This window comes from Neovison vison, chromosome 5, assembly GCF_020171115.1.
Source record: "Neovison vison isolate M4711 chromosome 5, ASM_NN_V1, whole genome shotgun sequence".
NCBI classification, from domain to species: domain Eukaryota; kingdom Metazoa; phylum Chordata; class Mammalia; order Carnivora; family Mustelidae; genus Neogale; species Neogale vison.
Window position 1 is genome coordinate 63300054 of NC_058095.1, and position 21589 is coordinate 63321642.

General features: G+C 40.9%; 1 protein-coding gene across 5 annotated transcripts; it reads left to right on the forward strand.

Moving 5' to 3' along the window:
• Positions 1–7166: 7166 nt before the first annotated feature.
• Positions 7167–20110, forward strand: LOC122906785 (zinc finger protein 260-like). 5 transcript variants are annotated; one of them, XM_044249164.1, is made up of 7 exons: positions 7167–7408; positions 8331–8454; positions 8533–8643; positions 10900–10988; positions 14247–14379; positions 14865–14960; positions 17339–20110. In XM_044249164.1, the coding sequence occupies exons 4-7, from the start codon at positions 10956–10958 to the stop codon at positions 18952–18954; spliced, it is 1878 nt and encodes a 625-aa protein (XP_044105099.1). In that variant the 5' UTR covers positions 7167–7408; positions 8331–8454; positions 8533–8643; positions 10900–10955; the 3' UTR covers positions 18955–20110. The 5 variants fall into 5 exon arrangements, with proteins under 5 accessions (XP_044105099.1, XP_044105097.1, XP_044105100.1 ...); XM_044249162.1 differs by having other exon boundaries at positions 8546–8643; XM_044249165.1 differs by having other exon boundaries at positions 8549–8643.
• The last annotated feature ends 1479 nt before the right edge of the window (positions 20111–21589 follow it).

Genomic DNA, 21589 nt, shown 5'->3' on the forward strand with positions numbered 1-21589 from the left:
GAGCTGAAGGCAGAAGCTTTAGCCCACTGAGCCACCCAGGCATCCCAAGCCTTCTTACCTTTTATAAATCTATATTCCCAAAGCCTAGAATACGTGCGAGTGTAATAGGGGTGATGAGGAGTATTCCCTTGCAGACTTGGAATGAGACAAGAACGTTATCATTGTTGATGTTCAACATAGTAGAAGAGGGAATACAGTACAGTCCAGTATAGGAAGGAGGGGGAGAAAAGGGGAGGGGCTGGTTAGGGTGTTGGAAGAGACAAAATCTGAATGGCAATTATTTATATACATAGAAGTTAAGATCACAGGCCCTAGAGCCCGACTACCAGGTTTTAAATTTAAAATCTTGGCTCTGCTGCATGTTATATGACCCCAAGCACATTCCTTAACATCTCTATATCTCAGTTTTCTTTTTGTAGAATGAGGGCAATAAATAATACGTCCTTCAATGGTGGTTGGGAAAATGAAATGAGCTATCTAGGAGAGGATTAAATGAGTTGAACTCATATGCATTTTGTGCAGTTATTCGCTGGTGATATAACAGGATATGAGTATCTATAGAGAAAACCTAAAAGAATCAACAAATCATTAAGGTTGTAAAAAAGAAAGTTTAGCCAAGTTTCTAGATTCAGTTGGTTTTCTAATGCCAATAACATTCCTCTACACAACTGTAACAGAAAGTAACACACCATTGACAATATGTCTCAAGCTGGTAAGAGATACATGGACATCGTTTACTATTATTTTAAGCATTATGTGTTCTTCTGTGTGTGTGATCTTTATATCATAATTTTTTAAAAGATTTTTTTCTCTTGATTTCTAACAACATAAAAATAATTTCTGGAAGTCAGCGATTCTGTCATTTAGATAAATCTTTGCTTTACATTAGATTTATGGGGGGGTGAGGTAATTAATGAATATGCAGAATGAAGGGGTCATGATCCAAAGATATCTATCTGTGTAAACCTACGGGTGCATATAATATAAATATTAAAATCTGACAAAAAGTTTTAGGTTTTCCCAATCTGAAGATACAACAGTATACCATGTTAAAATTGATAATCTCATATTGCTGCTCCTGCTTTCTGTTCATGCATTCCTTGCAAGTTCACTCCAGGCATTTCTGGGAGTATATAATGAGGCTCTAGAAGCTGCACGCCATAAACCAGACTTTGGGGTCCACCTTGCTCTTCTACTCCTGCTCTCGCTCTCCTGGAAAACATCCATGGGCTGCTCAAATGAAGGGACCTCATTATTGCCAACACCAAAGAAAACTGACTATTTTACTTCTTTGTACTCTCAAGCTGCCAATCTTCATAGGGTTAGAAGGTTCTAGGTTCATGAAGAGGTGGGGAAGGATAGCTTTATCTTTGCCTCTGTAAATTAGATGTAGAGGGGTTCTCCTACTGATTTCCCATAAAGTCTTTCAACAAAACAGCTTCTCTGACTGCTGGCCTTCACCAGCTAATCACTACATCCCAGGTACCATTCTATCCCACTGTGTTTTATTCAGGTTCCTCTCTCTCCAAAGCCTTTTCCTTCCCTCTGCTGTTGTGAAATAAAATTTCCTACACAAATCAATTAGCTAAGATTTATTGAAAGTCTTCTATATGCCTATATGTCTCCTATATGTTCTATGTCATTCTAATAATATATTATAGTAAATATTAATATAAATATAATATAATACATTAATTATATAATACATTAATTATATTAATCAATTAATATAATAATATAATTGATTAATTAATATTATAATTAATAATTATAATAATTACAAATTATATAATTATAATAATATAATTATTATAATAATTATATTATTATATATAATTATATATAATATATAAATATATATTATTATAATAATTATAACAAATAGTTGTGAATAATTAATAATATAATATAATAATTAATTATAATATGTTGATTATTAATTAATTATTAATTAATCAATATATTCTAATAATATATTATAGTATATATTTTATTAATATAGTATATATATTTATATATAGTATATATATTAATATAGTATATATATACTATAATATATTATTAGAATGACATAGAACATATAGGAGATATAATATAATATATTAATAATAGGGGCGCCTGGGTGGCTCAGTGGGTTAAAGCCTCTGCCTTCGGCTCAGTGGGTTAAAGCCCAGGGTCCTGGGCTCAAGCCCCACATCGGGCTCTCTGCTCAGCAGGGAGTCTGCTTCCCACTCTCTCTGTCTCTGCCTGCCTCTCTGCCTACTTGTGATCTCTGTCAAATAAAAAAAAAGAAAGGAATATATTAATAATATATAATATTAATATATTAATAATATAATATAATAATAATTTATTATATTATTATATGTTAATAGCATTGATATATAATTGATAATATTAATATATAATAATTGATAATATTAATATATAATATTTGATAATATTAATAATATCGACACAATATATAATAATTATATAATTATATATTATTAATTATTATATATAATATTATAATAATTAATATAATATAATAATGTTAATATTATTATATATAATAATTATATAAGTATATAATAATGGATAATATTAATATATAATATAATATTATATATTATAACAGTATTATTAATATATAATATTATATATAATATATTAATAACATATGATATAATAATAAATATTATAAACAATGAATTATAAATTTTATATAAATTATTTATAATATTTATTATTACATTATATTACTATTAATATATGATATATTAAATATATATTAATAGTAATATAACATAATAATATAATATAGTATATTATATATAGTTATATATTATATATTTTATTATATTATATTAATATATTATATATATATAATGGGTGATAGATAAATGAACATTCATTATGTTATTACCTCAAAGTAGTGTGTTTGAAATTGTCATAAAGTAAATTTGACAATACAAATTCACTTTAAAAATAAAGCAGATTAGATCATCTGTTTCCTATGCTAAGAATTTTTGGTTGACTTCTCACTGCAGAATAAAATGTGAAGTTCATACTATTAAGGGTCCTTATAGTCAGTTTAGTGCCACACAAAAAATAAAGCATTTTTATTTTTATTTTTTAAAATTTTTTATTAATTCATGAGAGAGAGAGAGAAAGTGCACAAGCAGGGGGAGAGGCAAAGGAAGAGGGAGAAGCAGTCTCCCTGGGAGCCAGACGTGGGGCTTCATCCCAGGGACCTCATTATATTATACTATAATATAGTATAATATACCTTCATTATATTATACTATACTATAATATATATTATTATATTATGATATTATAAATATAATATTATATATTAATAATATCTTACATATTATTAATATAATATATTAACAGAGACTCAGCTGCTGAGTGTCTGCCTTCAGGTTGGGTCATGATGCCAGGGTCGTGGGTTTGAGCTCCATGTCTGGGTCTCTGTTAGGCAGGAAACCCCCTGCTCATGTTGTCTTTCTCACTGTCTCTCTCTCTGTCAAATAAATCTTTAAAAAAAAAGATATTAACTATCTATTTTGTGAGAGAGAGCACAAGCAGGCGGAAGGGGCAGAGGGAGAAGCAGACTCCCCACCAAGCAGGGAGCCCAGTGTGGGACTGGACCTCAAGATCCTGGAGTCATGACCTGAGCCGTAGGCAGACGCTTAAGCACTGAGCCAACCAGGTGCCCAATGAAGATTGTCTTACTCAAGATTCTATATGTCGTTCCCAAAAGAACACTTTTCTGCTGTAAATTACCAATGAAAAATAAAACAATTCCATGTTATACTCGTTGCAATACTGATTTTTTTTCTCCTGGGGTGGGTATGCACAGGTGATCTGTAGAACACAAAAATAATCTACAATGAAATATAATATTTCCCTTTGGCAGAATACTAAAAGATGCTACTGAGGGATCTATTATCTAATCATTTTTTGTGTTGCTATATTAAAGTATATTGTATTCACTTAATAATCCTAGTACCATGACTACATTTGGAGTTAACATTTGGAGTTTAGAAGTACAAATACCATTTTTAAATGGTTGATAGAATACCTAATTCTTGAATTCTAAGAATAAATACAGACATGTCTTAGCCTGTTTGGACTGCTGTAACAGAATATTATGGGTCACTTATGGACAATAGAAATTAATTTCTCATAGTTCCGGAGGCTGGATGTCCGTGTCCGTGATCAGAATGCCAGTGTAACCGAGTTCTGGTGACAACCCTCTTCCGGGTTGTAAACTGCGGACTTCTTGCTGTGTCCTCACATGGCGGAAGGGTAAATGTAAAATATCAGTCACAAGCTCAATAAAAGTTCCTAGGAGTTAACCTAATAAAGAATTCCCAGGACAATATGAATACTTATTACGTGTTTATTTCAGATACAACATTGGTCAAAACAAGAGGAGCTTACATCTGGAATGGAGAGAGGAAGGAGTAAACAGATAACATAAATATATGTCAAGTAGAGATAAGCATCATTAAAATAATGACGGTGTGTAAGGGAGATAGTGAGTGGCATTATTGGTCCCCCCCCCCCCGTTTTGTATACAGTGTTGAGAGAAGACACTGGTGTTAAAGATGATATTCAAACGGGGTTTGGAAAAGATAAGCGAGTGGGGGCGATGGGGATATATGGGGATAGAGTTTGGCATGTTGATGATACTAGAGTGGATTGAGGATGGGGGTGGAGTGTAAAGTAGTGGTAAGGGATAATGGAGAGAGATACAAGGTTGGAGACTGAGTCAGATCACAGATTTCTGTGGGGTAAGTTGATCTGACCCCACAGAAAACACACACACACACACACACACACACAACATTGTAACCAAGTATGCACAAACACAGAACAGAAAGAAAAGTCCATTGAAACAGGACACATTATTACTACCTGTAGTAAACTCTAGTGTTTTTACTTCTTTTCTGTTCTGTTTCACTCTCTAAAAATGCTGATTGTGGAGGGCCTGGGTGGCTTAGTTAGTTAAGCATCTGCCTTTGGCTCAGGTCATGATTTCAGGGTCCTGGGATGAAGCCTCACCTCTGGCTCCCAGGGAGACTGCTTCTCCCTCTTCCTTTGCCTCTCCCCCTGCTTGTGCACTTTCTCTCTCTCTCTCTCTCTCATGAATTAATAAAAAATTTTAAAAAATAAAAATAAAAATGCTTTATTTTTTGTGTGGCACTAAACTGACTATAAGGACCCTTAATAGTATGAACTTCACATTTTATTCTGCAGTGAGAAGTCAACCAAAAATTCTTAGCATAGGAAACAGATGATCTAATCTGCTTTATTTTTAAAGTGAATTTGTATTGTCAAATTTACTTTATGACAATTTCAAACACACTACTTTGAGGTAATAACATAATGAGTGCTCATTTATCTATCACTCATTGTCAATAACTATCACCAATTTGCCATTCCTGTTGCATCTATCACCTTAACACATTTAAAATAAGGCATAGACTACTGGGGGCTATGGGATTTGGGGGGTGTGTAGTATAGACAAGGAGGGGGTGAGTCCAGCTGGTAGAGCATTCCATGGGATTTTCCTACCAAATCCAAAACTGTATAGGCCTCAGCATTCCTTTTGAAACCCCGGCATAAGGCTCTCACGGTTCAGGTTTTGCTTTCTTTATATATTTTTTTAATTTATTTATTTGACAGAGATCATAAGTAGGCAGAGAGGCAGGAAGAGAGAGATGCGGAAGCAGGCTCCCCGCTGGGCAGAGAGCCTGAAAGAGGGGCTCAATCCCAGGACCCTGAGATCATGACCTGAGCTGAAGGCAGAGGCTTAACCCACTGAGCCACTCAGGCGCCTCTGGGTTTTGCTTTCTTTTTTTATTTTTATTTTTTTTTTAAAGATTTTATTTATTTATTTGACAGGCAGAGATCACAAGTAGGCAGAGAGGCAGGAGAGAGAGAGGAAGAAGCAGGCTCCCTGCTGAGCAGAGAGCCCGATGTGGGGCTCGATCCCAGGGTCCTGGGATCATGACCTGAGCCGAAGGCAGAGGCTTTAACCCACTGAGCCACCCAGGCGCCCCCTTGGGTTTTGCTTTCTTAACAGCAACATTTTTGTGATGCTCCCTGTGCTCTGGGTAGAAAAGTGTTTAGAAAGACAGGATCTGGGGCACAGATATGAAGCATGGATAGGCTGGGCTTATGTACAGGTTGTCCTCCTCATGGGTGGGGTGGGGAGTGGAGGTGGTAGTGAGCCAGGGGGTTTGTCCTAGAAGCTGAGGGTACGCACCCTCTCCACACTTCCTCCTGCTTCTGGAAGTGATAAAGAAGACACCAACAACTCAACTGTCTTCCGTCTTGTCGCAGTAGAACCGAGTAGCAGTACAGTCGGATGGGCCCACCGTGGAGAGCTGGTTGTAGAATATCCCCCCAAAAGGCTAAATTAACTGAACCTGGATACATATAACATCAATCTCTAAGGGATCTGGAGGACTGTCATGCATGTGGAAATGGTTAGCAAAGAGGAAATAATGGGAACAACGCGGCATTCTTTTGGTCTGAGACGTGAACACCAACGTGCTGGGAACAGTAATGCAGTAGATGTGTTTATCGCCGGGGGAGAGTCACCTCTCCGCGTCTCAGAATACTACACTTCGGTGACAAGAACCCAAAAGGCCATCAGAGGACCTGGGCTCTGCGCTAAGGGTGCAGGAGCGTGGGAACCATGAGATCTGCCCCAGAATGTGAGGGCACGGGGCAACCGCCGGGATTCCTGGAGATGCAGAACCTCGAGCGTGGGGCTGTCGCGTTGGGCTTTCTGAAGCAGGGCTGCAGCTCCGCTTATTCTAAGAAGAGTGACCAGAGGGACTAGCTCACCCAAGGAGAGCTCTGCTCTCCAGACCCCACCCCTTCCCTCCCCAAACAATCTAGACAGTCCTTACGGTTTAGTAAACACCCCCAAAGTTTCCTGTCCACTTTCGCAGGGCTGCAACATTAACCTCTCTTTTTAGGTCCACTCAAGAGATTGCCTGCGAGGCAGAACAAGCTGGAGTCTGGGAGGTCAGGGCCAGGCTTTAACTCAGTCCGGCCGGGGCTTGTCCGAACGCAGGCGCCGGGTAGGGCCGGACTACATTTCCCAGGAGCCTCGGCGCGCGCTTCCGCTTCCGGCTCCTTTGTCCGGACGCGCTCCGCTCGCGGCTAGTATAGTCTTGTTCTCCTCTCTATAGTGAACAGCTTGGTGTTCGGACGAGGAAGGAGCAGACGTTGGACGGGGGTGTGTGTCCAGCAGGGGGTTGTCAGTCTTGGGGGTCTGGCCGTGCGTCCCCCTGGGGATCTCCCTGGACCCGCTGACCTGCCCGTAATCCCTTCTGGAGCTGGGGAGCTGTCCTGGCTCGGCCACCTTGACCCTGCCCCTCTGCTCTGAATTTTGTGGGTACGTGATGGTGGTGTGTACGTGTGTTTAAGTCTGAGACCTCTCCAGGCCCTTTACTCGGAAACGGGCTGGGGGCCCGCACAGCCTGAAGCGCTTGGCTAGAAGGAGAGGCAAGTAGGGCCCGCTGTGGTCAAGGCTTTCAGGTCAGAGACCGACGCGCGTCTGCCCTTGGGCCCTTGCAGCCCACGGCGTGATGGATCCGTTGTGTAGACTGAGATAATGTTGACGAGGGAGGGCGTGGACGCAAGAGATCTTTGTCTGCATCTCGAGAAAGCGGCTCTAGCTCAAGGATGTGTCCGTAGGCAAGTTACTGAGCTTGGCCTCGGCTGTTCCTTATCTGTCAATTTTATTGTCCGTACTTTACACGTGGTGATTTTGAGGATTCAGTGGAAATTTGGTATGAAACAGTTAAATAAACAGTTGACACCGTGCCAGCAGTAAGTAAGGACTCAATCAGGAGTAGTCATTATGAAAAGTAGGTATCCACCTCCCCATTTGTACATAAAAAGCAACTGAAACCCAGGAAGGAAAAATTACTTGTTTGGGGTCACCTAGCCATCTGGTACATAGAAATGAGAACCCAGGCGCCTTCACTCCCCGCAGGGCGCTTGCCACTACCCACTACGGCCTACACTGGTATATCCTTCAAGCATGTTAGTGACAATGTCTTTACCTGCTGTCTGTGATTATCTATGTTCCTGTGTGTCTGTCTCTGCAGGCCCTTGGGGAAAGGTTCCCTGAGAACATTTCCTGAGACTTCCCTGTGAATAGGGCTTCCTGAAGCCTGAATGACTGCTGAACTTCTTTAGTCTTAGCTCAAAATATACTGTTTCAGACTCCCCAATCACTGTTATGAATGGGGTTTTAGAGAATGAAGGGAGAAATACAATGAAAAAGATTTCAATCCAGAATCTCTCACTAGAGTCTCTGGGAGAATGCTGGTAATCCCCAGGAAGAGACATGGAGGGTTTGGGTGAAGTTGCTTTACCCAAATGGTGCAAAGGCTATGGTTATGGTGGACCAGAACCACGAACTCTGGAACAGAGGTAAGAAACACAAGTGAGAGGCTTCTGTGGCTGGGTTAGCTGGACACCTGCAGTGCGCACACAATAATCTTATTTTAGTTTTTCTTTACAGCAGCCTTGTAAAATGTGCGTGGGCTACTCTGAGCCCTTGGGCAAGTCACCAGTTTCTTCGTTTGTAACAAGTGATTTATGGAGAGCATCTGGTACATGGTGAGTGCTCCATGAGTAGTAGTAATTTCACTATTATCATTCCCGTTTCACTTGAAACTCTAAAAAGTAAGACATCTCACTCTCCATACTCTATTGTACCTAATGCCTCTCCAAAAGATGAAAGGGGCAAGTCAGACTCTTTGGAGAGAGAGGAGGTAGCGGGCCCCCTGCGGAGCAGAGCCCCATGTGGGGCTCGATCCCAGGACCCTAGGATCATGACCTGAGCCAAAGGCAGAGGCTTTAACCCACTGAGCCACCCAGGTGCCCCTTTTTCAATATCTTTTAAGAAGTATTCTCTCTTAAGGAGATACAAAAGGGGGGCACCTGGGTGGCTCAGTGGGTTAAACCTTTGCCTTCGGCTGAAGTCATGATCTCAGGGTCCTGGGATCAAGCCCCACATCAGGCTCTCTGCTCAGCAGGGAGCCTGCTACCCCCTACCCTTTTCTCTGCCTGCTGCTCTGCATACTTGTCTCTCTCTCTGTCAAATAAATAAAATCTTAAAAAAAAAAAAGGAGATACAAAAGGATGGCACAGATGAGAAGGGGCTTCTATGGTCTAGCTTCAGTCTGTTTGGTTTTCCCAGACATCCTGACCTCAGCCCCTCTGATTTCCCAAGGTCCTGAACCTTACAAGTTCCCATCTCTATCCCATCCTTCACTGATTGTCAGAGTTCAGTACAGGGAACGGACAGGCATCCTCTGGGGAAGTAGGGGTTTGGGGTATGGCCATATACACTGATGATGCCTTTTGCTTTCATAAAACAAAGGATAGAAAGAAGATCCTATAACATTTTGGCTACTGGTGATATTCAGAAAATAGTAAGAATAAGAATTAACTGATAAATGACCTTTACTGAATGCTTATTCTGTATCAGGTATCGATTTAGGCCCTTTATATACATTAATGGACAATGCTTTGAAGTAGGTACCATTGTTATTTCCATTTCTCCAGTGGGGAAGCTGAAGCATAGAAGAAACTTGACTATAGCCATGCAGAGCTAGGATTTAAAAGCAGGCAGGCAACCTCCAGAGCCATTGTTTTAGTCAGAAAGCATGGTAGGAGGCATAGATTTGTTTTTTAAATCGTGAAACTCTGTGCTGTTTATAATGATAAGGACTTGAAATTCCTCCTTCTTCCCCAAACAAATCCACAAAACTTTTTTTTTAATAAAAAGATTGATTTATTTATTAGAGAGTGTGTGTGAGTTTGAGTGCACAGGGAGGGTCAGGAAGAGAGGGAAAGGTAGAGAGAGAATCTCCAGCGCACTCCCCTCTGAGCAGGGAGCCCTGTATGGGGCTCAGTCCCATGACCCCCAAGACCATGACCTGAGCCTAAATCAAGAGTCTGACACTTAACTGACTGAGCCACTCAGGCACCCCCACAAGGGACTTAAAGTGTTGCTTTTTGGTGGTGGGGGAGAGTGAGGGTTCAAGAAATAATAAACTTTGGAATATTAGGAAGACAGAATTATATGGAGGATAAAATAAATGACATATAACCCCACCACCCAAAGATAAGCTCAAAGAAGTGCTCAACGCTGATATTACTGGTTTTCTCCCAGTAGGCAAATAATCAAAATGGGAAAGGAGATCGTGAGCAGCAGGTTCCTCGATGGGCGTGGAGTCAAAGGAGTTGGGGGATTAGGAGTTCATTCTCAACACTTTGGGGCTCTGCCACCAGGCATAGTATGTTGGGTGCTTGGGATGAAGGGGAGTACGAGATGACAGACTGCGATTCAGCGGATCCCATGTGCGGTGTCACGAACCTAGGATAGCTGCAGTCTTAGCGGGGGCCTGGAATAGTCACAGTCTGGTGGCTGGTGCTTCCTGTGCCCTAAACTGGCAGGACAGGTCCTGTTGCCCTTTGCCTCCATGGCTCCTTTTCCTTGTTCTACAAAGTTGGAAAGTTTCTCTATTTGTAAACAGAGGAGTCGAAGCAGGAGGTCTGGAACCTTCATGCCAGCCCTAATAGTATATGGGTTTTGGTGTTACCACAGGGATCCCCATTTTCTCAGAGCACAGGCTCAGGCTTATCCTGAACCCAGTTAATGATCATACCTTTCCCTGACTTAGTTTACATTCAGTCAACTCTCTGAGGTTATCTTGGAAGCCTCATTACACACGTGTCTGTGGGATCCTTCCAACCACATGACAAGCAAGGTCAGAGGCACTTTTTGTCATAAGTGGCTCTTTTTAATATAATTGGTCCGAGACACACAATAATAAACTGGGTTCCTTTATTATTCTTCCCTTCCAGTTCTGGCATCAAGGGAGTCTGCCCTTTTCCAAAAGGGGTATCTTGAGGAGGAGAATATGGCTGCTCTTCTCCAGGCAGCAAAGTCCCAGGTGAGTTGGGGATTTTCCTCTCATCCCTAAAATCTCATCTCAATTCCTGAAGGAAATAAATTTTCCCTCTCATCCCATGAAGCTCATCATTCCTATTAGCCTGGGCAGTTTTCAAAGATGGGATTAAGAAGGTGGGATGGTGGGGCTCCTAGGTGGCTCAGTGGGTTAAAGCCTCTGCCTTCGGCTCAGGTCATGATCTCACAGTCCTGGGATAGAGCCCTACGTCGGGTTCTTTGCTCAGCGGGGAGCCTGCTTCCTCCTCTCTCTCTGCCTGACTCTCTGCCTGCTTGTGATCTCTATCTCTATCTGCCTACTTGTGATATCTGTCAAGTAAATAAATAAAATCTTTAAAAAAAATAAAAATAAAAAATAAATTAAAAAAAAAAGATCTTTCTCTCTCTCTGCCTGCCTCTCCACCTGCTTGAGATTGAAATAAATAATATCTTTAAAAAAAAAAAAAAGAAAGAAAGAAAGTGGGATGGACCGCCAGCAACATGGCAACTGGGTGTTTCTTTCTGTGAAAGTAGCACTGAAGGTGGGGCTCGGCCATCTCTCCCATCGGTTGGCCACAGAGGACAGAGGTCCGAGAGCAGGGTGGGGAGAGAGCCAGGTTCCCTTTCCTCCACTTGAGGCATTTGGCTTAGATCAGCAAAGGCACGTGAGGTACCTTTTGTATCCATCTGCCGGGAGGAGAAAAGACCCATCCACAAATCCGTGTGGCACGAATCAGCCAATTTACTGACCCTCTACTTAAGGGAGAATGTTGGATGGTTTCAGAAAAGAGAGAGCAAGCATGTCTGGTTGAGAGAGTTTGGGGAGGGCTTTATTCATTCAGCCAGCATCTTTGAGCCCTTTTAAGGAGCCCCGGGCTAATAGAAGCAGTGAGATTTGGAGTGGGCCTTGAAGGATGAATAAGTTTTGGGTTTTTTTTTTAAGATTGTACTTATTTACTTATTTTATTTTATTTTTTTAAGATTTTATTTATTTATTTGACAGATCACAAGTAGGCAGAGAGGCAGGCAGAGAAAGAGGAGGAAGCAGGCTCCCCGCTGAGCAAAGAACCCGACGTAGGGTTCTATCCCAGGACTGTGAGATCATGACCTAAGCTGAAGGCAGAGGCTTTAACCCACTGAACCACCCAGGCGCCCCTTATTTACTTATTTTAGAGAGACAGCAGGGTGATGGGCAGAGGGAGAAGGAGAGAAAATCCTGAGCAGACTCTGCTTGCGTGCAGAGCCTGGACTCAATCTCATGACCCTAAGATCAGGACAAAATCAAGAGTCAGACATGTAATGACTGAGCCATCCAAGCGCCCTGGATGAGTAGATTTTGAGAAGAAATATTTGGGAAGTCAATGACATAAGTGGCTTAATATTGAGGAAAGGTACTACTTCTTCTGAGACAGGAAAAAAGGAAGTACAAAGTACATTGAAATCACCGATATGGGACACCTGGGTGGCTCAGTCTGTTGAGTGTCTGCCTTCAGCTCAGGTCATGATCCCAGGGTCCTGGGATCGAGCCCCCCAACTTGGGCTCCATGGCCAGAGGGGAACCTGCTCCCCCCCACCCCCGCTTCTTGCTCCCCCTGATTGTGCTTTCTCTCCTCTCTCTCTCTGGCAAATAAGCAATAAATAAAATCTTAAAAAAAAAAGAAAGAAAGAAATTATGGATATATTGTCCTATAGAAACTTAAACTTCTGATCTCTTTGCCATATACTAATAATCACACAAAAATCTTCCCTGGCTATAAGTTTCAAGCTTGGTATATTTCTCAGTTTGTTCTGTACTATGTCTCTTTCTTAATGAAGATAACTTCAAGGCTTGCCGAGCAAGAGGCTCGGATGGGAACGCCATATCCTTAACTTGATCTTTTTTATAGGGCTATAAGTTATTTTGTTTAGCTGGGAAGTTTCAATGGACCTTTGTTGTTCAAAGCCTTTTTTAGACTTCCTATTGTATGAGATCTAGAAACAAGTTTGCTTTTCTAGCCAGTGAAGCTCCAAATTTCTGGACTCTGTATTCTATTTGTTTTAGCTTGAGAATTGGTAAATTCTTTCCTGAGCTCAACTCTTTTTTTCTTTACCAAATATATCCAGATAGAAGCATCCTGCACAAGCTAGCATTCTGGCTCTTGTCCAGCCTATTCCCCCAGAGCTACAGGCCCAGTGAACTTTTGGTCTGCCTTCCGAGGTACTAATTACTTTGCAGGTTGTAGATTAAGAGTCTGCATCAGGGGCGCCTGGGTGGCTTAGTGGGTTAAGCCTCTTCCTTCGGCTCAGGTCATGATCTCAGGGTCCTGGGATTGAGTCCCACATCAGGCTCTCTGCTCAGCAGGGAGCCTGCTTCCCCTTCTCCATCTGCCTGCTGCTCTGCCTACTTGTGATCTCTCTCTCTCTCTGTCAAATAAATAAACAAAATCTTTAAAAAAAAAAAAAAAGTTTACATCTTTCCAGCCTTAACTACCTGTTTCTTTGAAGCTTACCGCCTGACTGTCAAGCCAATGCCCCTGTATATTTTAGGTGTTTGTTTTGATACCTTCTACTTGAGGGTGTGAGTTTCTGAATTAATTGGGATTGGCTAACTTGTAACTGGTAAAACCGATAGACCCAAAATGTGTAGTAGCCCTAGTGTAATGGAAGTTTATTTCTTGTTCTTGTAACCGTATGACTGGGTTACAGGTTGATAGGGTGGCCATTCAGGGCCTTGAGCTATATGAAGCTCTAATATCTGTACCACATGGGTCCCAAACTCACTTTTGAGGTCATCCCCATAACCCGGCCACAAGGGGAAAACAACATGGAGGAACGTATGCCAGTCCAGCCTGGAAACTGGTGCATCTCACTTCTGCTTGCATTCTCTTGGCTTAAACTCAGCCACATGGCCACATCTAACTGCAGAGGAGACCAGGAAATGTTTGTCCACCTAGAAAGAGGAGGAGGGGACGTGTCCTTTAGTGAGCAGTTAGCTGCTTCTGCCACTCTCCGCAAACATTTAGGTTATTTAGAACTATTTGCTATTGCAAATTATAAATGGATGAGGAATCTGGTGATAACTCTTTACTCATATCTCCAATTATTTTATTACAGTTGATTTCTAGATCTAAGATCAGTATGTCAAAGGGTATAACATTTAAGGCTCTTTAACCTATGAGTCTGTGTGCCTTTGACACTATGAACATGGTTGGATCCATTTCCTCTCCATTCCATGGATCTCCCCTAATTCTGCCTTATTCAGCCTTTACTTCCGAACCCTGTGCAGGTGTTTCAGGGCTTGTCCTTCAAGGACGTGGCTGTGAACTTCACCGAGGAAGAATGGAGAGAACTGGACCCCACTCAGAGAGACTTGTACAAGGATGTAATGCTTGAGAACTACAAGAACCTGGTCTCCTTGGGTAAGGTTGGGTGCTTGCCGCAGGTAGGCATTTTGGGATGCCATTGCTTTCTAAGGATTCCCGTGCTCCTGTGAGGGGATGATCAGAAAGGAGGCTTTGTGGGGAGTCTGGGTGGCTCAGTCAGTTAAGCATTCAATTCTTGATTTCGGCTCAGGTCATGATCTCAGAGTCATGGGATCCAGCCCCGTGTGGGACCTGTGCTCAGCAGGGACTCAGCTTGTCCGTCTTCCTCTGCTTCTCCCCCGACCCGCCAAAAGAAGGAAAAGGAAGGAAGATAGGAAGGAAGGAGGCTTTGGTTAACATTTTCCTCCATGACCCAGAGCAGATCCTTAAACTGTTTCTCCCCCTACTTCGGTAGAAAATATATAATTGCTTTTGACAATTATTTATCTTGTTTTCTGCTTTTGAAAACACAAGAGGGGGACTGAAAATGGGTGATCCTTTGTCTCGGAAGCAGTCACTTGCTGTTTCTTTTCCTTGAGTAGGATTTCCATTTTCTAAGCCTGATATCATCTCCCAGTTGGAACAAGCAGAAAACCCGTGGATGCAGGAGAGAGAAGTGCCCAGACGCAGCTGCATATGTAAGTGAGAATAAGGCAGACAACTGATCTTTTGAAATATAAGTCAGGGGTTCTTCCCCAAATCCTCCAAGTCTGTAGAAAATATTGAGACTCGGTGTAATATTAATTATTTAATATTAGTTAATATTGATTGTTACTTAATAATTATTAATTAATATTGATTAATATTAATATCAATATTAATATTGAGTCTCAAGATTTTCTACAGTCTCATCTTCATTTGGATATATCAGAGTCTCATTAGCCCAACTCTGCTTCTTCCCAGACTCAAGGAAGGGTACTTCCTTCTTAAGTTATAAACCTGACACTCAATCCAGTGATCATGGTGGTGCCTTACTCCAGCATTTTATGAGGTCATTCCCTTTTCCTCTCTAGAGGCTGGAGTCTCTCCTTCATTTACTTTGTCTTCGTTGAACCTAGGTTTTGCCTACCTAAAAAGTGAGAAGAGAATGAAAGAATTTGAATGTAAGTTTAAGGAATGTGATCTCACATCCAATTTTAAGGTTGTAATATTGATAGAATTTGCTGACCTTATGTAGGAGGTGGGGGAGAAATAGACAAAGGTGATTTCCGGGTTTCTGGCTTGGCTGTGTAGGTAGATGGAAGTTCATTTCCCTGAGATGGAAAACATAGGAGAAATGGTGAGTTTAGGGGGTGATGGGATGGAAGGTGAGTTCTGTTTCTTCTGCTTGAAGAGTCTGTAGCAGATCTAAACCAGTGGTTCTCAAATAGGATCGGTTTTGCCACTAGGGGGCATGTCTGAAGACTGGGAGGATGCTATGGGCATCTAGTGGGTCAAGGCCAAAGATGGTACCAACTATCCTACCATGAACAGGACAGCCCCTCCCACAAAGACTTGTCTGACAAAATGTCAGTACTGCTGCAGTTGAGAAAATTAAGTAGCGATGTCAAATGGATCTTGGCGAGGGAAAGAGATACCTGGTGGTATAGCAAATAGGTGGTAATTAAAGACACTGGAGTGGATAAAATATGAAAAGAGAGAAATAGGGCATGCAAAGCGTTGCAAGAGAACTTAGAAGCCCAATGAACATACAGATTTAAGTATCTGCTGTCTGTCTGTCTATATCTGTATATATCTATATCACTTGTGTACTTAAAAAAACAGGTGGGGCAAAATGGTGTCAAAATAATAAAATAGCAATAATTCTTAATAATGGGTGATGGCAGGAGAGATATGTTGTACAGATTTTATCAAAATAAATGAAGGAAAGGGAATCCAGAAAGGATACTAGGAAAGGGTGGCCAGAGTAGAAGGAAACCAAGTCAGATTCTTGTCATAGAAGCCTGCAGAAAAGAGCATTTCAGGGAGGGGAGGTGTGCATAGTGATAGACACTGGAGAGGTCAAGTAAGGACCTGAAGAATGTCCATTGGAATTAACAGGTAGTTCCTTCTTTTTGGCTAACGTGGTAGTGGATTAGTGCCCTGCTACCATCTCTCCCCCTTAGTTAACTTACGTTGCCTTCTTTTAACTTTCATTTTCCTACATTATATAAGGTTTTCAAAGCCACATACTGAGTTTACTTTGAAGGTAGTCCAGCTTACAAAACACATGTGCTGTTTTTCTTACCCTTCATCGGGCTGAAAAACTACTTAAAGATCCCTAATTACAAAGTCCCAACTTTACAACAACTCAAATGTCATGCATAGTTTACCCATAAGAAAGCTGAACTAGTACTAGTAGTAAGCCTAAGCCCCGATCCTCCTAAAATTTCTGCATCCTCATGAACTTTGACCCTCTTTGTCTTTTCTTGGGGCATGTACTTGTGTATTTTGGGAGGCCCAGAGAGAGAGAGAGAGGGGAAAACAGGAAAGCTGAGGAAGTCTCTGGCAAATGCTAACATTCACGGTAGCAAGGGAAAATATGGCTAATGATTTTACTGAATCCAACAGCAACCTCAGGCATAATCAAGGAGAGTTACTGGGGAGCTGTGCCAGTGGGAGTGGAAGAGATAGGCACTGAAGGATGACCCTAGCAGGAGTGAACTCCAGACAGGGAACATTCTTGTGGTTCAAAAGCTAGGGGCAGCTATCATTCCAGTGTATGGTACTGATCGTTTCTAGTTGAAATCTCCCTCACACAAATGTTACAGCACTCATCATTCTTGAAATTATTTAATATTTGTTTTCCCCAAAAGACTGTAAATCTCAAAAGAGTCGGTACTACATCTGCTTCGTTTATCATTGAATCCTGGCATATAACACAGTGACTAGCCCATAATAGGTGTTCAATAAATTTTCTCTTGACTACTTGGCTTATACTTGTGACTAATGGTATGTATGCAATGTTATTATCTCATTCCTACTTGAGTCATTTCCTTCTTCTAGTACAGGGAACATTTTTACTTTTCCCCTCCAGATTTGGAGACCAGAAAGTCAAACCCAAAGGAGTTATTTTCTGGAAAAGAATCATACCAGGGGATAAATATGGAGAAAAGCACAGGGGCTGATATTCCTTCCAGTTTGAAGGAAGCCTGGGGATATGCAGAGATCAAAGAGGATGCTCAAGATAGACTCTGGAAAGAAGCAACAGTTCTCTTCAAGAAAAGAACTTCTATGGCCAATAGTAACCCCAAATGTATTGGATCTGGCAGACATGTTAATCTGAAGTCAGACTTTGTTGTACAATCAAGACACCCAGAAGACGAGAGACTTTATACATCTGATGCTCAGGGAAAGAGCTTTAAACAGAATTCAAAATTAGTAAGACATCAGAAAAAGAGCATAAATGAGAAGGCTCTTCAGGGTAATATACGTAGTAAAATACTCAGTGATCATTCAGTTTATGTTCAACATTGTATAGTTCATAATGGAGAAAAAAATATGGAATGTAATCAGAATGGGAAGACCTTTGGTTATGGTATACACCGCACGGAACAACAGAAAACTAATACTGGAGAGAAGTCTTACAAAGATAGGAAAGTCTACACCTGGAACTCACACCTTGCCAAACATCATCAGAGCGTTCATGGTGGGAAGATATATGAAAGAGCCTTAATTCAGAATGCACTATTTATTCCACATCAGAGATCCGAACATGGAGAGAATCCTTATGAGTGTAGTGAATGTGGAAAAACTTTTGGTAATTACTCAGCTCTTACAGTACATCAGAGAATTCACACTGGAGAGAAACCCTATGCATGCAAGGAATGTGGGAAAGCCTTTAATCATAACATCTCTCTTATTCAACACCAGAGAATCCATACTGGAGAGAAACCCCGTGAATGTAGTCAATGTGGGAAGGCTTTTAGTCAGATAAGGCACTTTATTCACCATCAGCGAATTCATACTGGTGAGAAACCTTACGAATGTAATGAATGCGGTAAAGCCTTCAGTCACAACTCATCCCGTATTGAACATCAGTTTATTCATACCGGAGAGAAGCCCTACAAATGCAGCGAATGTGGGAAAGCCTTTAGTCACAACTCTTCCCTAATTGTCCATCAGTTTATTCACACTGGAGAGAAACCCTATGAATGTAGCGAGTGTGGCAAGGTCTTTAGTCAGAGCTCACACCTCTATCAACATCAGAGAACTCACACTGGAGAGAAACCACACGCCTGTAAGGACTGCGGGAAAGCCTTCAGTGATCGATCAGCCCTTATTCGACACCAGAGAACTCATACTGGAGAAAAACCCTACAAGTGCAGAGAATGCGGTAAAGCTTTCAGCCAGAGCTCAACGCTCATAAAACACACAAAAACCCACACTGGAGAGAAACCATATGCCTGTAAAGACTGTGGGAGAGCCTTCAGCCAGAGTTCATCCCTGACACAACATCAGAAGATTCACACCGGAGAAAAGCCATTCAATTGTTACGAGTGTGGGAAAGCCTTCAGCAGGAGTGCCCATCTTATTCAGCACCAGAGGATTCACACCGGAGAGAAACCCTGTGGGTGTAATGAATGTGGCAGAGCTTTTAGGTGTAGTTCAGCCCTCATTAGGCATCAGAGGCTTCACAGAGAATCACTCTGAATGTGTGGTCATTCCGACTCTCACTTTGTTAAATACCAAAGAATTCTACTTTCATGAGTTACTATAATTGTGATCCCCTCCCCCTGCCTTTTTTTGAGGGCTGAGAATCCTTGCCTCCCATTTTCTCCTGCGAAGAATTAGCTGCCAGCATACCACAAATCCACGTGAAAAAGTACTGATCTGGAAGCTGGAATAGCCTGAGAGCAACCATCGGTCTTTCTGCGTGTATATTTTTATCGTGCCTGAAGATGACTGATGTCACCATGAAGTGATTTTTTCCCCTAACCCCAGGATTGGGCTATTCCAACGTGCAAAGGAATTCTGGTTGTTTAAACTTGAGCTCATTGCCCCTCCTTGTACTGATCGGAATACCGCCCATGTCCAAGTCAAATAGACTCATGGTCGGTCGTATATTTGAAAACTGCCTTTCTAGAAATCTTTGCCTTAATGTAAATCATTCCTACTCCTAGAAGTACTGTCCTCACTAAAAGGGCTACTTTGAACTCTCCCTTCTCACTGACTTCCCTGTCCTTCTCTTCTGTTTAAAGTGTTAGCTACAGCTTGAAGTTCAACAGGGCTTGAGTTTCAGAGCTGAAAAGCACAACTGAAGATAGAGGGGAAAAAGAATTTTTGTTCTGAAAATTGTAAGACAAAGTACTCTGAAGAAATGGTGATATCTGGAAATAATTTTTGAAATATATGAAATTCTTAGTAACTTTTAGAAATTGGAGGCAAGGAAAAAAAGAGTCCTCCAAGGAAGGGTCTTGTTATTAGAATCAGAGCTTTTCAAATAATGGTAGTTAACATGTTAGGTATAGCAAGGTCCTTTCAAAAAACTTTTCTTTCCTGGAGCCAGTTAGTTTGGGTTGTGGAGAAACATTTGACCTTCCTTCCTTTAGCAGCCTCATCTATGATAACCTCATTTAGAATGAATTTATATGGTTAAAACTAATTTATGTGTTAAAACTGCTTGTGATTGACTGACTTGTGTTGAGTGGAGGGAAGATTAACATACATGTTTCATCTCAAATTCCTCCAAGAAGGTTAGTTTTCAGTATTGTGATGAGCTCATTGTATGATGACCCCAGGCTTGATTTGAGGATTGCAGGAAGAGAACTTTGTTGATTAAAGCAGGGCTTTCTGCTTTTTCTGAGGAGACATTAATCCTTTTTTGTTTATTATTATTATTTTATTTTTTTAATCAAAAGGTAGTTGTCACATCACTCTTTTCAGTTTGCGAGTCAGTCTTCTCTAGGGCCCAACTTAAAGTGTCACTTGACCACCACAATTGCAAATAAATTCCTCCTCTGAAAAACTTTGCAACTCATAAGATCCCTCATATATGCCTATAAAACAGTTTTAGTTCCATCTTTTTTTTAAAAAGATTTTATTTATTTATTTGACAGACCAAGATCACAAGTAGGCAGAGAGGCAGGCAGAAAGAGGAGGAACCAGGCTCCCCACTGAGCAGAGAGCCCAATGCGGGGCTCAATCCCAGGACCCTGGGATCATGACCCGAGCCTAAGGCAGAGGCTTTAACCCACTGAGCCACCCAGGCGCCCCTTAGTTCCATCTTAATATCTGGTTTTATCTCCAGCTTTAACAGTTTTCCCCATGAGGAAAGTAACTATCTTGTTAGGTCTTTTGTTTTGACTTAAAAAAAAATAATACACGCAGTTTTAAAAATTCATACGAGTTCATGAAAAGTCACCCCTGTAGTACCTTTGATATGCATCATATGCTAGATGATTTCTGGATATGTTTTGCCAAAGTCATGCATTCACAATATAGTGGCTTGAGATAACCATCTTGGGGAAAATCATATCATACTTACATTTTACTTAATAAGAATTCAACCATATGCACCAAGGCACCGGCCTCCAAAAAAAGCCCAACAGATAAATTAGTGAAATTAGAAATACTGTAAAATTATATTTTACATAGAGATACAGCATTCTGTTGTTTACCTGTACATTTATACGTATGAACACTTAATAGCCTGCATTATCAAAGTTATACACAAAGCTATGTTACTGCATTTTATGAGCAACACAGAGATTTATAAGGACAATATTGATAATACTCTATTTCCATCTTATAGGCTCACCACTGAAAGTGATTTTGTTTCTCCAAAGAATTGAGAGGCACAGCCAATACATTTACATTTATGTATTACTTTATTCCTCTCCATGAATGTTTCTGCTCAATTGGCCAGAGTTGATTATATCAGAAGATATGCCGATTCATCCTAGTAGGAAGGTTGCTATGATACAACATCATGGAGAACTGGGAAATACTTCTGTTTCATTTAGGTAAAAAAAAAATCCATTTCCCCAAATAAACCTGGCCTGAGGTATCCATAGCATTGCCTCAGTTTGTAAGGCAGACCTCATTTGTACCTCCTCTTTAGTAAATGTAAGAAAGGAAAATTACCTGGCTTTTCCCCTTATCCTAGAAAGGCAACTCAAGAGGTAGGCATTGATATTCCATTCCTTTCCTTTTATAAGCATAAATAAGGCAGAATTCAGTGTATAATTTGTTTTTTCTTTGTATTTCAGTTCTTCCCAGACCCCTTTCAGAGGATTTCCATGACAGTAATAGCTAATACTTGTAGTAAAGGTTTATTCCATGCTAT